We start from the raw sequence: 16,358 nt of genomic DNA, 5'->3' as shown, positions 1-16,358 counted from the left end.
AAGTCCCCCTCAAGTTATAGCGGCACAAGGAAAAACAAAAAGCAAAATAGGAAGGAACCCGAGTAATCTAAACCCCCCCCCCCCCCCCCCACCAACACCAGAACCCTGGTCTTCAAGAGCAACCACCCCACACGGAGCAAATCCCCAAAACACACCCTCAGGACCCCCACCATTAGTTAAAGTAGCAGGAACAGAGCTGTAGATGGCATAGTGGTGGCGCCCGGTAGTGCAGCTCGAGGTCATCCACCTAAATGGGACTGAGCTGCTTTCAGGTCATGTGACCGATGAATATAACGCCACAGGCCACAACGCTCATGCAAACGCCAAGACCTCTCCAAACAACTGCTCGTGGGGGTCCCCAGAGGCGGAACGCACCGATCCGATACTAATGACCAATCCAAAGGACAGTTCATCCACATCCTAGTCCTGGAAACACACTTTACCTCCTAGGCCCAATGTCCATGGGCGAATCAGATTTCGCATGTGGGAGCTCGCAGTGGAATCAGAACCTGCCTACTCTTCCGGGTCTTTTATATTCTTCACTGCGGATGTGTGGAAGCGCGAGCCAGCGTGCCAACGCACATGCGCACGGGAGGTTTTTTTGTAAACTCCTGCTTTGCTGCGGAATCCGTGACCTGTCTGCAAACTCAATTTAGATCCGCCGGCTCCCATTGACTTCAAAAGAAGCCGTCCGTGCGGGATGGAGCATGCAGCGATTTGTGTTCCGGACACATTTAATTAATGTGTAGACGGCCATGCTTTCCTATAGGAGTCTTGATTTGTGGCCCGATTCCGCAAATTTGATCTGCCGATGGACAATAGGCCTTGGGGTGTATGTCGCCTGTAATACACGGTGAGATCTACTGGCGCACTCTCATCCGTGTACTACTTTTACACACCTGAAAAAAAAACACCAACATGTCCTACTTTGGGGTGTAATGCGCACCACTGCAGCCTCTGGGGATTACCTGAGCATGCACCTGCGACTTGCTGTGTACTGCATATGTTACGTGTGGCATGCGCAGGGCACATACGCCCGAGCCAGTGCGCCCTTATACTACAAAAACCAGTAGGACACTTCGGAAGTCTTCAGTTGACCCCCAGAACCGTCCGGAGGTCGTATAACACAGGGTTCCCCAACTCCAGTCCTCGGGGACCGCCAACAGGTCAGGTTGTCAGGATTTCCTCAGTATTGCACAGGTGAAGTAATTATTGTCGGGGCCTCAGACATTGCCACAGGTGTTCTTACCATAGGAGATCCTGAAAACATGACCTGTTGGGTGGTCCCCGAGGACTGGAGTTGGGGACCCCTGGTATAACAGACCCGCAGCGCTCGCTGCAATGACACATACAGAGACCTGAGAAGGATCCCTCTTACTTTATAGACGTGCCTCCAGTTCTTCCCGTGGTCGTTGAGTCGCTTCCATATCATGCTCATGATTTCGGAGAACGCCACCACATTGTAGGTGAGATCCGCGATCTCGGACATGAGGGAGCTGGATGGGCCCCATGGGTCATTCGATGTGGCTTCTCGGACTTTGATTTCGGCTTCGGAGTAGTTGTGGACGATGTTTTTCATCTGGCGGCGGAGGGAGGAGGTAGACATGATGATTTACTGACGACAATACGATTACAGTTCCGCTAGTTAGAGAGCGACGCTCTGTCTGCAGATTGTCTACAAGGAACCAGCAGAGTGATCAAGTTTTTCAGGGCATCCAAAAGAAAGATCACCTCCTTGTTTCCAGCGGGCTAAGATGTCCTGACGTATCTGCCAACGCGGGCGACTCTGGGCATCGTGAAGGTCCTAAAGCCGCATCTGGAAGGGAGAAGGAGCAGAAGACAAAGATCAGAACAAACCGCGTCCGCGGACCGCCAATAATAACGGACACACTATAATGTGCGCAGCACGCCGCGTATCAGCGCCAGGAGCCACTGCGTCGTAGACCTCGATGACGCCGTACTCAGAAATCAGAGCCCCGAAGCAGAGCGTGCCCTGCACACTTGTCCGCAGCAGCCACGATCATAGAGGACCCTGATCGCAGCTGTTAACCCCTTAAGTGCTGCACGATACTTCAAATGTCCTGAACAGCCCAACCGCGACACGATCGCAGGGGTGCAGCCCAGGTGTCACAGCAGCCTGCGGCTTTCTGAAAGGCTGGAGTCTTTGTTGCTACCATCTTTTTGGTTCCTACAGGCGGATTCCTCTTCATTCCATTTTTATAGGGAGAAGGGGTGACAAAAAAAAAATTCTGGCACTACTGTTTTTGAGGTTGTGTGGAATGAATAAGGCCGCCTGCAGATGGGCGGAAATTCCGCAGCGGGATTTTCCACCCCTAGAAGCTGCCATAGGATTGCGTTAACAAACGCAATCCTACGCAGACAGCCGCAATTGGGCAGCACGAAATCTCACGCTGCAAACAAATCGCGGCATGCTCTAGTCTGAAACATCACTCACCGGTCACCGGCCCCGCTCCGCTCATGCACCGGTAGCCGGCACATGAAAAAGCCGGGGCCGCGGGAGCAGGTGAGCGACACGCTGCTCTCTGCAGACGCTCGGGTCGTGTCCCGCTGCGAGAATTCTCGCAGCCGGATCCTACCCGGCCGTCTGCAGGCGGCCTAAAGCAATACTTTCAGACACGGCGATTCCAATGTCCATTTTTTACAGTTTTGTAAAACAATTGTACATTTTTAATATTTTTTAATTTATTTTATTTTTGATTACATTGTTTTAGTCCCTGTACGGGCTCTTCTACAGTTTACTGAAATACTTCGGTATTGCATTATATTGTATTGTATATTCACACATTAAGTCGTTCCACAGGCAGGGCTTAATAGTGGTTAAATACATGTAACCATTACTAGGCACAGAGGTACCATGGTAACTATTGGCACCCAGTGATGGCATTACAGGGGGCTGATAGTGAGTGGTGGAGGTAGGACCTACCACCCTTCTAACCCCCCTCCCCACCCCCGCTAACAGCTTATGTGCTGCAGTCAGGTTTGACAGGGCAGGTAAGCTATCAAAAAGCTGCAATTAAAGCTAGCTCCGTTTGCTGCATTTGTCAGCTGTTTTAAACAGCTAGCACTTGCCAGGTATGCAGCGGGCTCGACTCCCAAACCCAGTTTATACCCCGCCAGCCCCTCTGTGATGTCACCAAGGATGGACAGGTTAGAGGGGTTATCCAGTGAGAACAATGTTTTTCAAACAGGCCTACAGTAGGGGAACAACCAAAAAAGTCCTACTTGCATCACCTACTGCTGCTGTTTCATGCCTCCGCAAGCCAGTGATGACTTCACCGACACCTGGGACATGTGACTGCTTGCAGCCAATCACTGACTGACTTCGGCCAGAAATTAGCTGCATCACATGTCCCAGGGTCGGGATGTTCAGACCAGCGTGGGACCGGGCAGGAAGCAGAGGTGGGACGACTTAAATATTATTCTACCCCTCTGGGCTCATTGAATAACCGCTTTAATCCAGAATGTAAATTGCTACAAAGTGTCTAAATGTGGACAACCGCTCAAAAAGTGACATTAGATATCACCATATAACAAAGAACACAAGAAAGAAAGCCGCCAAGAAGTTCTTACTTCTCCTACTTGGTAAGAAGTATCCGAACCACCAAACCGGCCACGGAAATCAGATCATCCCACCCAATCGTCAGTGTTTATACTTACAGCGATCAGCAGCACGGTAACGAGGGCGAGCGATCTAGCTTCACTTTCAGTCTGACTGCAGGCACCTTAATGGTTAGCTCACTGCACTTTACAGGGGTTTTCCGGGCCCGAATGTTATTTCGCCATTCGCCTCGCCCTCGGAAGGTCACAATATATAGCAGGTTTTGGAAAGTGTGCCATTTTCTCAATTCAGGCGAGGGCCAACTGTAATTTTTGTATTTCCCGCCCGGTGACCCTTCTGGTTCGCTCAGTGTACGGAGCGTCAGTGGCGGAAGTACTCCGTCATAATCTGCTGAACCGTTGGGCGGCACAAGGCCTTCTTCTGAATCAGGCCGTATTCACACGGCCGCTCCGTCCACGGCCATTGGACGTGTGGGACACCGCAAGTGATAGCTCCTACTCCTGCACAATAATAAGACGTGGCAACTTTTGGTCAAACTCAACTGTTGGTCGGAGTTAAACATCTCTCGCCTGAACGAGCCCAATCAAATAGAAGCCACTAGATGTACATAAATGGCCGTGCGCTAAGAGAGCCGCGATTGGGGAAGAGAGGCAGAAAACGGTGATTAAGGTGCCTGGGCAAACCTTGGGCAAAAAGGGGGAGAACGTTATGGAAAATCCCTTTAAAAAGGTTCTCTTACACGAAATGTTATCCGCTGCAGTGCTCACCCGTCCCTCAGGCCAGCGCGATCCCGCATTGCAGCCCCGTGGTCCTGCTGGTTCCAATCAGAGGCCACAGCAAATACCTGGCATCATGGCGCCCAGGATGTGAGCACCGAGTCTGTTGTGGCCTCTGATTGGTGGCAGCAGTCACATGACTTCTGCCAGATGTACATACTGGCCACTGGAGCCGCGTGTCTGGGGGGCTGTGAACAGGAGTATTGCCTTTTAATTGTTGGCCCTGCCCGGCCAGTGAATGCCGGAGTCCGGAGTCCTTCATAGAAATCCATTAAGGAATCAATTAAACGTAACATTGTAACTAACTGGAGTCCCCTCCATTCAGAGTGCAGGAAGCGCTGTACGTGCTGCGGCTGAGCCACGTATCACCACTAGTAGCTCTGTGGCGCCCCCTACATGCGACTGTAAACCGCAGCAATACCCAACCAGTATCTAGAGGTAGTCACACAAGTGAAGTGCGACGGAGTTCATACAAGAGAACATCGTCCAGTCGAGCCTTCAGAGTAACAAGAGAGCAACGGGGCCAAGTTATCACCACGGTCACAGAAAGGAGAGAAGAGTCGCTGCCGGGAGAGCGGAGCTCATCACTAATCATTTATTGTATGCACCGCTCTGCAAGATACTCTGACTGCCCCTTTATTAGACCCCCGGTCGTCTCATCATTGGCGCCCCCTGTATGGTAATTCCCCCCGTGACCCCGGAGTGCGGCATAAAATCACGGGACAAGTTTTCTGTGGATCAGTTTTAGTGTGAATCCACATCAGATGGGAAAAACCAGCGATCGGAGCGACTTCCAGTGAGGCCGGTCATCCATTGGCGGGAGGTCACCGCCAATCGCAGGGGAAGGGTTCTCATGTTAGGGTGTGGAGACTATACAGAGAATGGCGCGATCGGGGAAAACATCCCGCAAAGGGGATCCTATGGGCGGAAACAACTCCCCTCTGAAAGGGGTCGGAGGAGGATGTCAGGAATCGTTCTGACCAACAGGCTGCACAGTCAGCCGAATACAATGCTGCAGCTCCAACTAACGTGTCCCAACGCACAACTCGCCGTTCCTCCGCGCGGATGGGCTATAACAGCGGACGCAATGATGCTGGAACTGGTGGTCTACTAAAAGAAACAGGAAGGCGAGACTTCAGGTGGCAAAAAGAGCGCAAAACGAGCATAACCGAGTAGCGGAAAAACATCTCCTGGTCAGATGGATCCAGAGTTCTGCTGCTGATGGGAGGTCAGATTTTGGCACAAGCAGCATGAATCGCTGACCCCTTCCTGGCAGCCGGTCACAACATGTCAGCACCGCCGTCTAATCTGCGGCAACTACAAGCAGCTTCCTGTCCGCAGGGGCCGATATTCCTGCAGGAGGATTTCATTACCGGGTGTGATCTACGCCACAATGAATCGCTGCGGGTCTGAAGGCCAAAGGAGCCCAACGCTGCTAGATGAGGGGTAATAAAGGGGTCATTCAGGGTATTAAACACACAAAACTCATTATAAACGTAGAAACTACAATAGTCCCATAATAAGACCCTGCGGCGCTCTAAGGACCGGCGGAGCACAATGACACTTCGTATGTTTGCTGGACGTCTCCTTTAAGAGTCCCCTGGAAACCTCGTCCTCCATTCTTTACAGTCTCCAGCCCCCGGATGTCACCGGTGAGGGGGGGATACAGCGTGATGAAATCTATGCGGCCGGCAGCCGCCGCTTCCTTCCTTCCTTCCACATTGCTGTTTTGCAACTTAATTTGTAAGACGCACATCCCACCTCCTGATCGTTAGGCCTCGCTCGGTTGACCCGGCAACAAGACGAGTCTGTAACAAGATTACACTGCGAGCGGAAGGCAAGCAACGCAGCAAGACCCGGGTCACACGGCAAAGTCTGGGGAGGACACTGCGCAAAAATCCATTCTGGTGCCCGTCTACACGCAACAGTAAGAGGCCGTTCACGTCACAACTCAGGCGTCCGTCAAGCTTAAAAACCGTAGAGTCAGGCGCAAACGCATGAAGGCCTATGGGTAAACGTTAAGTCGTACACATGGTTAACCCCTTCTCACCCCAGGGTGTATGAGGACGTCCTAGCTGGGAAGGGTTTTCTGCAAAAATACCCATTACATGAGCTGAACCCGCGCCATCCGCGACCGACAGCCAGTTCGCACCTGCCAGGTCAAATACAAAAAAAGCTCGAGTTCAAGCTTGACTTCAATGGGGTTCGTTACTCGGATAGAGCTCTCGAGCATTACGGAAAGCTTGGCTCGAGTAACGAGCACCCGAGCATTTTGATGCTCGCTCATCACTAGTCACGAGTCCAAAAACTAATTTCCATAACAGACTACTAACGCCAAATCCATCACCAGCAACACACATTGACTAAATCACGTGATAAGTTTGGTGCTAGCCGTATGCAGATTATGCTGCGATTGAGGAAAACATCCAGCGGAAGGGGATCCTGCGGACAGAAACAACTCATCGCTGAAAGGGGTCGGAGGAGGATGTCAGGAATCGTTCTGACCAACAGGCTGCACAGTCAGCTGAATACAACGCTGGAGCTCCAACTAACAAACGCACAACTCGCCGTTCCTCCGCACGGATGATATAACAGCGGCCGTCCAGTTCCACCGCCATTGTGTCTAAGGCCCAATATCCACATGTGTTGCCCCCGCACAAGCGTTTCGTGTATCTTGCTGCCCATAGGGAAGCTAAAGGCATGCGGATGGGATTTCTTCCCGGTGTGCAGGTCGCACACATGGGAAGAAATCGCAGCGTGCTTTATTTTCCTGCGGATCTGCCTGCACAGAGGAGAGCCACGCAGCGTCCGGAGAGGTAAGAAAAATGTATTTTCCCTCTTCATGGCCGCGGGCACGCATGGATTCCACTGTGGTATTCGGCACGCGGACATGAGGCCTAAGAGAAACAGAAAGATGAGACTTCAGCGGCAAAAGTGCACAAAACTTGTATCACTGAGCAGCGGGAAAACATCTCCAGATGGGTCCTGATTTCTGTTGCTGGTGGGAGGTCAGAATTTGGTGCAAGCAGCATGAATCGCTGACCCCTTCCTGTCAGAACATGTCAGCACCGCCATCTAATCTGTGGAAACTACAAGCAGCTTCCTGTCCGCAGGGGCCGGTATTCCTGCAGAACAATTTCATCACTTAGTGAGGCCCAAAGCGCTACTAGATGGGGGTCTCTAATAAAGGGGCCACTCGGTGTAGTAGTTCATCTCTAGAAGTAGCAGGCAAGAACATCTGACCTGTTTGCTGAGTACAGGCCATAAATGTGAGATGGAATATCCCTTTAAGACCGGGGACCGCTGCCAGCACCTTCTCACTATTCAATATTGTAAGAGCCCGAATCCTTAAAGGTCACGTCGTCAGAGGAATCCGCCCGGCTCGCTTTCCAATCGCTTGCAGAACACATCTCCGCCAACAAACAGCATGAGAAGCACGAATGTTCCTTTTGGCATCAGCCGACACGACAGACGGTTCCCTCATCCTCGTGTACCAGAGAGGCATCCTGCGGTCGCTGGAGAAGGAGCGGAACTGAAAGGGTTAAGTGAAGAGGCGGGAAAGGGAGCTGCAAAACCAGAGGAGAGGAAATCAGAGCGTACAACTCGCGCTACGTGAAGACTGCAGCATCACACTGCAACATTGTATCGAACGAGGGTGCATGGAGCCCCGCTGCAACCTGCGACAGAGGGGATCAGTCAGAAGACTGATGCTACGATTAATGGTGGATTGCAGCATGTAAAGGGTTAACAGAGGGGGGCGCTCCTATGACATCATCAGCTTTCTCCTGAAGGGCCTATGGGTTGCCATGGCAGCCGAACCCCAACTAGTAGCTTTGGGGTCTGCCATGGCCTGTGATCGCTTTGAGAAGGGATAATGAATTGCAGTACAGAAATACTGCAGTGCATTATCAGAGCGATCACAGCCTCACCGGTTCAAGTCAGCTAAAGGCACAAAAAACACGGAAAAAAAACGACAAAACAAACAACTTTTCAACACCTCTTCCCATGTATTATATCATCACATCCATGACGACCCGCAGAGCGCACCTCATCCACCCGGCAAATTGCAGGATAGAAAATGTAAAAAAATTAAAAAATAAAAAATAGCGCCACAATGTATTTTTTTTTCATCTGAGCTTCCAGAAAAAAAACAATAAAAGTGATGAGAAAAGTCGGGGGTACCCCAGAAGGGCACAAATAATTTTGCAGATGGAGAAATAAAGTTATCGGACTTTGAATACAGCGATGCACAAAAAAAAATTAAATTAAAAATTTTTTAAATGAAAATATAAAAAAAAATATATATATATATAAATGGCTTTTTTAATCACAAAACTGGAAAAACCTAAAAAATATATAGAATTTTGGAATTGCACCAACATGCAGAGAAACATTTATCATGTCACTCCTGCTGCGTGATTAAGGGCAGCTTCACATCATATATACAGACGCACGGATCGGCACATTTCACGGTACGTTTTGCACACGCAGGGCACGTTCATTTACACGCAGCAGCCGAACACACTCCGATGTAAATGGCGTTTCAGCCTTATGAGGTACGGATTTGTTCTGCGCCGCGCGTTTCACTTCCGTCGCTCTGGATGACAATGTCATTTGTGGATTATAAACAGAAACCTAAAGTATCGCCTAATTCCTAAACAGGACCCGTCATGGTATAGAGTTAGCATGGTGGCTGCGTAGCTGTACGTCCGCGGCCTTGCAGATGCCATTCACCCCCTCCCTTTCCTCATCCCTTCCCTTCTTAGATTCGGCTCCTGTTAATGTGTCAAGTGGGCGGTCCTCACTACTCCCCATCAATCAAGTCTGATTGAAGGACCATGGTAGAAAAACTAGATCTCTGCCAAGGTGAAGAGCTGAAAGCAGAAGATGCCAGTGTAACACTAAAAGGCTTATTGAGAACCAGCAGGTGACGCGTTTCGAGGCTGAGTGTCTCTTCATTAGCGCTATGTGACACTAACAGACATAAACCTTCACTGCCAATGTAATTATCGACCAGTCTGCATTATAACATTCCCGTCTACCTATCAGAATCTGCTATCCAGCTGTCTGATGAAGAGGCACTTGGCCTCGAAACGTGTGACCTGCTGCTTCTCAATAAAAGCTTTTAGCGTTTCTTCAGCTCTCAGTTCTTCGACCAACGGCTGCCGCAGAGCTCTGTCCTTTCTGGTCCTCCATGCATGTGCACACTATATAACCCTGGAGCAATCAGCGCTACTAGGCCGGCAGCACTCATCTTCACACCTCCCACTTGCAGCGCTGCAACACGCTCCTCTTCACAACATAGTTTTTCCACCTCTAATCAAGCCAGAAATCAGTAAGAGGTTAGGGCCAACCGCCTCACCCATCGGCGCGGGGGCCACCCGCCTCACCCATCAGTCGGGGGCCAAAATCAAAGATGACGCATCTGGACAAAGAAAGGAGAGCATGAAAAAAAAAATAAAAATGTGGACTGAGTCAGCGGGGCCGCGGCAGTAGAGCAAAGCGCCGGACCCCGCTGATTCTACCCTGTGACAAGTCCTCTTTAAAGGGAATGTGCCATCACATTTCCAATCACAAGCGGCCCCCCGGCACTACATAACACAACACACACCGTCCGGGCCGAAAGCGCACAAGAAACGGCAGAAAGTGTGTTATAGCAAAAATCACTACTGTACCTCGTAGCTAATGACCTGCTATGAGTCACTGAAGTGGGCCGGGGAGCCACGAGTCACAACATCCTATTTATACAGAACCCCATCTAGGCCTCGGCCGCCTCCCCCTGCGCCGATGTCCGCACAAGGCCCTCTGTCCCAGCGAGGAAGGACATCCTCACTGAAGCCAAGGCACCGACTTCAGTGCATGTCTGCACTGGATATGTGGTGAACAGCAGACTGGTGAGTGACTGCTGGAAGCCCCCCACAATTATTAGGACCCCAACCCCCCCTCCCCCACTACAATCCCATGACTAGGAGGAGCTTGAATGGAGTAGCAGGCGGATCCATCCAAAGTCTATGGCGTTGACAAAACACAGCAGAACTACAGAAGGTCAGCGGCCACCGTAATACAAGCAATGACTTATAAAGCGACTGCTGACCCCCTTCAGAGCCCCCGCAGGGCGCCGACCAGGGACAGCTTGTCACCATTTTCAGTTTCTCTGTGTGCCGATTGCCAAAAAAAACCCTGATCCCGATGAGATAATATCTAAAACAGAAAGCAGCCATAAACTTTGTAGTGTCCCCGGGAAAGCTGCCCAAACGCTTGCCTGACACCCCCATACACACTATATGGACAAAGTATTGGCCCCCCAGCAGTCCAGTGCTGCCAGGTGATGTGTGAACATTAGGTATAAAGGAGAGGATCACACAGGAGACCTCAGTACGGAAACCATCCGATGCCCCCAGGTGTAGAGCCGACAACGGCGTTTGGCAAGGGGGGTACGCCCCCAGGTGTAGAGCCGACAACGGCGTCTGGCGAGGGAGGGGGGGACGCCCCCAGGTGTAGAGCCGACAACGGCGTCTGGCGAGGGAGGGGGGGGACACGCCACCAGGTGTAGAGCCGACAACGGCGTCTGGCGAGGGGGGGACGCCACCAGGTGTAGAGCCGACAACGGCGTCTGGCGAGGGGGGGACGCCACCAGGTGTAGAGCCGACAACGGCGTCTGGCGAGGGGGGGACGCCACCAGGTGTAGAGCCGACAACGGCGTCTGGCGAGGGGGGGGGACACGCCACCGGGTGTAGAGCCGACAACGGCGTCTGGCGAGGGGGGGGGGGGGGGGGGGACACACGCCACCGGGTGTAGAGCCGACAACGGCGTCTGGCGAGGGGGGGGGGGGGGGGGGGGACACACGCCACCGGGTGTAGAGCCGACAACGGCGTCTGGCGAGGGGGGGGGGGGGGGGACACACGCCACCGGGTGTAGAGCCGACAACGGCGTCTGGCGAGGGGGGGGGGGGGGGGGACACGCCACCGGGTGTAGAGCCGACAACGGCGTCTGGCGAGGGGGGGGGACACGCCACCGGGTGTAGAGCCGACAACGGCGTCTGGCGAGGGGGGGGGGGGGGGGGGGGACACACACGCCACCAGGTGTAGTGCCGACAACGGCGTCTGGCGAGGGGGGGGGACACACGCCACCGGGTGTAGAGCCGACAACAGCGTCTGGCGAGGGGGGGGGGGGGGGGGGGCGCCACCAGGTGTAGAGCCGACAACGGCGTCTGGCCGGGGGGGGGGGGGACGCCACCAGGTGTAGAGCCGACAACGGCGTCTGGCCGGGGGGGGGGGGGGGGGGGGGGGACGCCACCAGGTGTAGAGCCGACAACGGCGTCTGGCCAGGGGGGGGGGGGGGGGAACGCCTCCAGGTGTAGAGCCGACAATGGCGTCTGGCCAGGGGGGACGCCACCAGGTGTAGAGCCAACGGCGTCTGGCCAAGGGGGAACGCCACCAGGTGTAGAGCCGACAACGGCGTCTGGCCAAGGGGGGGACGCCACCAGGTGTAGAGCCGACAACGGCGTCTGGCCAGGGGGGACGCCACCAGGTGTAGAGCCAACGGCGTCTGGCCAAGGGGGGAACGCCACCAGGTGTAGAGCCGACAACGGCGTCTGGCCAAGGGGGGACGCCACCAGGTGTAGAGCCGACAACGGCGTCTGGCCAAGGGGGGACGCCACCAGGTGTAGAGCCGACAACGGCGTCTGGCCAAGGGGGGGACGCCACCAGGTGTAGAGCCGACAACGGCGTCTGGCCAAGGGGGGACGCCACCAGGTGTAGAGCCGACAACGGCGTCTGGCCAAGGGGGGACGCCACCAGGTGTAGAGCCGACAACGGCGTCTGGCCAAGGGGGGACGCCACCAGGTGTAGAGCCGACAACGGCGTCTGGCCAAGGGGGGACGCCACCAGGTGTAGAGCCGACAACGGCGTCTGGCCAAGGGGGGACGCCACCAGGTGTAGAGCCGACAACGGCGTCTGGCCAGGGGGAACGCCACCAGGTGTAGAGCCGACAACGGCGTCTGGCCAGGGGGGACGCCACCAGGTGTAGAGCCGACAACGGCGTCTGGCCAGGGGGGACGCCACCAGGTGTAGAGCCGACAACGGCGTCTGGCCAGGGGGGACGCCACCAGGTGTAGAGCCGACAACGGCGTCTGGCGAGGGGGGACGCCACCAGGTGTAGAGCCGACAACGGCGTCTGGCGAGGGGGGACGCCACCAGGTGTAGAGCCGACAACGGCGTCTGGCGAGGGGGGACGCCACCAGGTGTAGAGCCGACAACGGCGTCTGGCGAGGGGGGACGCCACCAGGTGTAGAGCCGACAATGGGGGTCTGGCGAGGGGGGACGCCACCAGGTGTAGAGCCGACAACGGCGTCTGGCGAGGGGGGACGCCACCAGGTGTAGAGCTGACAACGGGGGTCTGGCGGAGGGATGTCACCAGGTGTAGAGCTGACAACGGGGTCTGGTGGGGGGATGTCACCAGGTGTAGAGCTGACAACGGGGTCTGGTGGGGGGATGTCACTAAACAGTCAATATGGGACATCGCAGCTTCTGGACCTTTCAGAGTCCACTGTTGGCCATGTTATTGGGAGATGGAACCATCCGGTGTGTGCGGTGCCGCCACGTTCAGGGAGACCTCGTAAACTGACAGAACGGGGACACCGAAGCCTTGTATGAGCTGTGAAGACATCACATACATCGTCTGCCCTCGCTTACGAGTTCTCACTGGCCATTAGGATTAGCACTATCGATTAGCACCAGAACCATCGATAGGGAACGGCATGTGAGGGGTTACCATAGACGAGCAGCTGCACACAACATCACAGCAATGACTGCACAGCGGCACCTGCGATGGGGCTCGGAGCGACGGACTGTAAGTGAGTGGAAGCAAGTGTTATGGATGCTGAATCACAGTCCACCATCTTCCGATCGGATGGAAGCACTTGGGTGTCGGTTGTCTGGAGAGCGGTTTCTACGTGACGGCAGCTTTCCAACAGTGAAGTTCGGAGGAGGCTCTGCTATGGTGTGGGGGAGTTCTGCTGAGAAGGACAGGGGTCATAGGTACAGAGATATGCCGGACAATGTGGCATCATCTCCCTTGTGGTAATACTCTGGTACAGCTCCGTGTCTCCAACATGACCGACCACCATGTCATACGGCACACAGTGTGGGGGAGCAGACTGTCTGCAAACTTCATTGGCCCAAAGTCTGGATCTCAGTCCCATCAAGCGGGGCGAACCAGAACGCTGTATCCGTGCGCCCAACACACCCATCACCTCCCATCACTATCTGAAGCTCCTTGAGGAACGGAGGCGAATCCCTCCACACATCTATGGGGATCTGGTGGGGAGCGGCCGCGGAGGGTGACTGCAGTCAGTGAGGCCGAAGGGGCCAACACCGGATGGAAGACTGGAAATAAAATGGACTTTCATCCCCTACTATGTGCGTCCCAGTACTGCTGACAACATGGTGGACACGCAGGCTCAGCCTGAAGGACTTTGGTGCCCAGTAAGAGTTTATGAAGATGCGTCACATGACCAACCCCTCCTATAACATATAAAGTCGCGCGCTCACCTTTCTGAAGGAGGGTTGCATCTTACAATAAATACTGTATCAGCACATCTTCCGTCTTCATCCAGGACTTCACGCAGTTAGGGGTTCCTTTATAATCCGTGCGCACTTCTCACCAGCACCGCAGTTCATGTAGATACGGCAAACAGACGCCAAAACTTCCACCAGAACTTTAATTTCAGTAGTTGAAGGCCATAAATAAATAAGTTCTTGTGGCGATTGCAAGAAGTCAATGTCTAGAAGAGAGAAGAGAGGATTGTGTTATACACTGATCCGCAGACCATGTGACAAGTGGGGCCGCGGAGCCGGAGCGATAAACCGCCAACGCCCCAAAAACGGATCAGAGAAAGATCAGCCACAGATGTAGTATCGTAAAAGGACCACGGCAAAATTAGGGGGGTGGGGGAGGGGTATTCTTCCCTGCTCCCCTCCAAATGTCTAACTAATTACCGAATACGCACTGTGCACTGCTCTAGGATAGGCCGATGCTGGTCATGTGAGCGACTCTGGCCAATCAGTGCACCGGTATAGTGAATTAGTAGTCTAGCATCACCAATGCACTGTGGGGGATTAGGGAGCCTACTGATTGCATCGGCCATCTTGGATAGTTAAAAATGGGGCCTGGAAGCGGTTGATTGGTGGGACGGCTAAGAGCAACTACAGCCGATATATACCCCCTCCCTGGAGAATGACATTAAAGGGGTCGCATCACGACAAAACACACAAATTCTGACAGATCGGCTTGTTGTAAAATAATTACTAGTATCGCCTCCTCTCTTCAGCCATCCTGGGGTCACACCGGAGTCAGGTGACCGCTGCAGCCAATCAGAGCCCGTAGTACCACAGCCCAGAACTCCTGGCATCATGGCACCCAGGATGTTAGCGCTTATACTAGGCGTTCGGACACGGAGGCCTCTGGTTTTTAAAAAAAAAAAAAAAAAAGACTGGCCCTGATTTTTTACTTTTTTTTGTAGAGGCACAACCCCTTAAAAAAGCCCCCCGTCGTGTCGTAACATCGCTGTTATGGCCTATGAGGAATAAAAGTAGCTCATTTGGAGGAAATGCTACTGCACCGCTGATGCTGCCGACTCGGGTGCATCTTGGACTTTTTGGGATTTGGGTCTGTTCCTGTGAGGCGCGCGTCTGATCCACCCGCCCAAGTATGGGCTTTGGTGAGCGCCGCTGACCCTTCTTTGGTTGTTTGAAACAACCCCTTTAAAGACCATCTGTCATGTCCTCTGATCAGAGCGGAGGAGACCCCGATCACTGCCTTCAAGGCAGGGAGCAGAGGAGACCCCCGAGTCAAATCCAGTAAGGGGGCGTGTACAGAGAAAAAGACGCTATAGAATCGGTGTGGACGTGGCTGCAGCGCTATGCAACCAACCCCGCTGATCCGAGGACATGACAGGCTCTCCAAGACATACTAATACTTATCGACAGCCATGGGCTGCTGTGGGCATGTAAGCCATGAACGGGAGACGTCTTTGCTTCCCACTTCAGTGGGGAACGGGTTAATCACGCGGCCGCCCCAACAATGACCATCTTCAGCATTCACGCGCCATTCCTCTTCCCGTAACTGCTGAACTACTCATCATCTAAGTGATTGCTCAGCCAATCACAGCCCTCGTGCCGGCATGTCTGCGGAGGATAGCGATTGGCTGAGTTATCACATGACTGCTACAGCGGCTTCCAGGACTGGACCGGCCCAAGTGCGCTATAACAGGGGGCGGTTTTTATATATTGCTCTACACCATTATCCGCCTCTAGAAAAATGTTTTTTGGAGTTTCTACATTTCTTCCGACTCCACAGCGCAGATGGCGAATTATTGGGCAGTAGGTAGACCCCCACGATATAACCTGGCACCGACAGACTAAAGAAATGGGATCCGTTCACGCGCCGCCGCCACAATCTAACACTTGTGACAGTTTCCCCTTCCGCTACGGTGCAAGAACGCCCGATGTGACAACTATTGGCAAACGTTACACAAAACCCAAAATGTAGCAACTAACTTTTTTTTTTGCTCTCCATGTAAAAGGAAGCGGTGCGACGGGAAGGTCTTCCTCCCGCTGTGCTAACAAGACAAAGGTCAGAGAGAGGAGATAAGGACACGGAGGAGTCAGCGCACCGCAATGTGAAGTCCCAGGTACGCTGCATGACTGTTCTAAGCCTCCCAACCACCCGCGACGCACCCAACCGTTACCACCCACTGATTACCGCGCTCGTAACAACATCTGCAAGTGTAACGGCGGCTGAAGGGAAAGCGGGAAGATGTCCTGAATGACCAACGATTGGTGCAACCCGCATTGTGCAATCACAGCGAGGCCGCGCTCACACCAATGGGGTGGATCTCCGCAGTTCCAGAAAGTAGTTGTGAACGATCACGGACGCGAGGGGTTTTTTCACGCACATGTCAGTGTACGCACAGCGTATCGTCCGCGCAGAAGATCTCTCTA

General features: G+C 53.6%; 1 protein-coding gene across 5 annotated transcripts in view; it reads right to left on the bottom strand.

Annotated features, from left to right (window-relative positions):
- Positions 1-16,358, bottom strand: part of LOC136631795 (epsin-1-like) — a 70,474-nt gene that overhangs the window by 41,259 nt on the left and 12,857 nt on the right. For all 5 annotated transcript variants that reach the window (XM_066606155.1, XM_066606159.1, XM_066606158.1 and 2 more), the window contains exons 2-3: positions 13,908-14,140; positions 1,379-1,816 (exon numbers count right to left, since the gene is read on the bottom strand). In XM_066606155.1, coding sequence (XP_066462252.1) covers positions 1,379-1,606 — 228 coding nt within the window. In that variant the 5' untranslated portion in view covers positions 1,607-1,816; positions 13,908-14,140. The remainder of the gene's footprint in view (positions 1-1,378; positions 1,817-13,907; positions 14,141-16,358) is intronic.

Source organism: Eleutherodactylus coqui, chromosome 6 (genome assembly GCF_035609145.1).
Source record: "Eleutherodactylus coqui strain aEleCoq1 chromosome 6, aEleCoq1.hap1, whole genome shotgun sequence".
Lineage (NCBI taxonomy): Eukaryota > Metazoa > Chordata > Amphibia > Anura > Eleutherodactylidae > Eleutherodactylus > Eleutherodactylus coqui.
The sequence above is the reverse complement of the archived record's forward strand: the minus strand, read 5'-3'. Positions and strand labels throughout refer to the sequence as shown.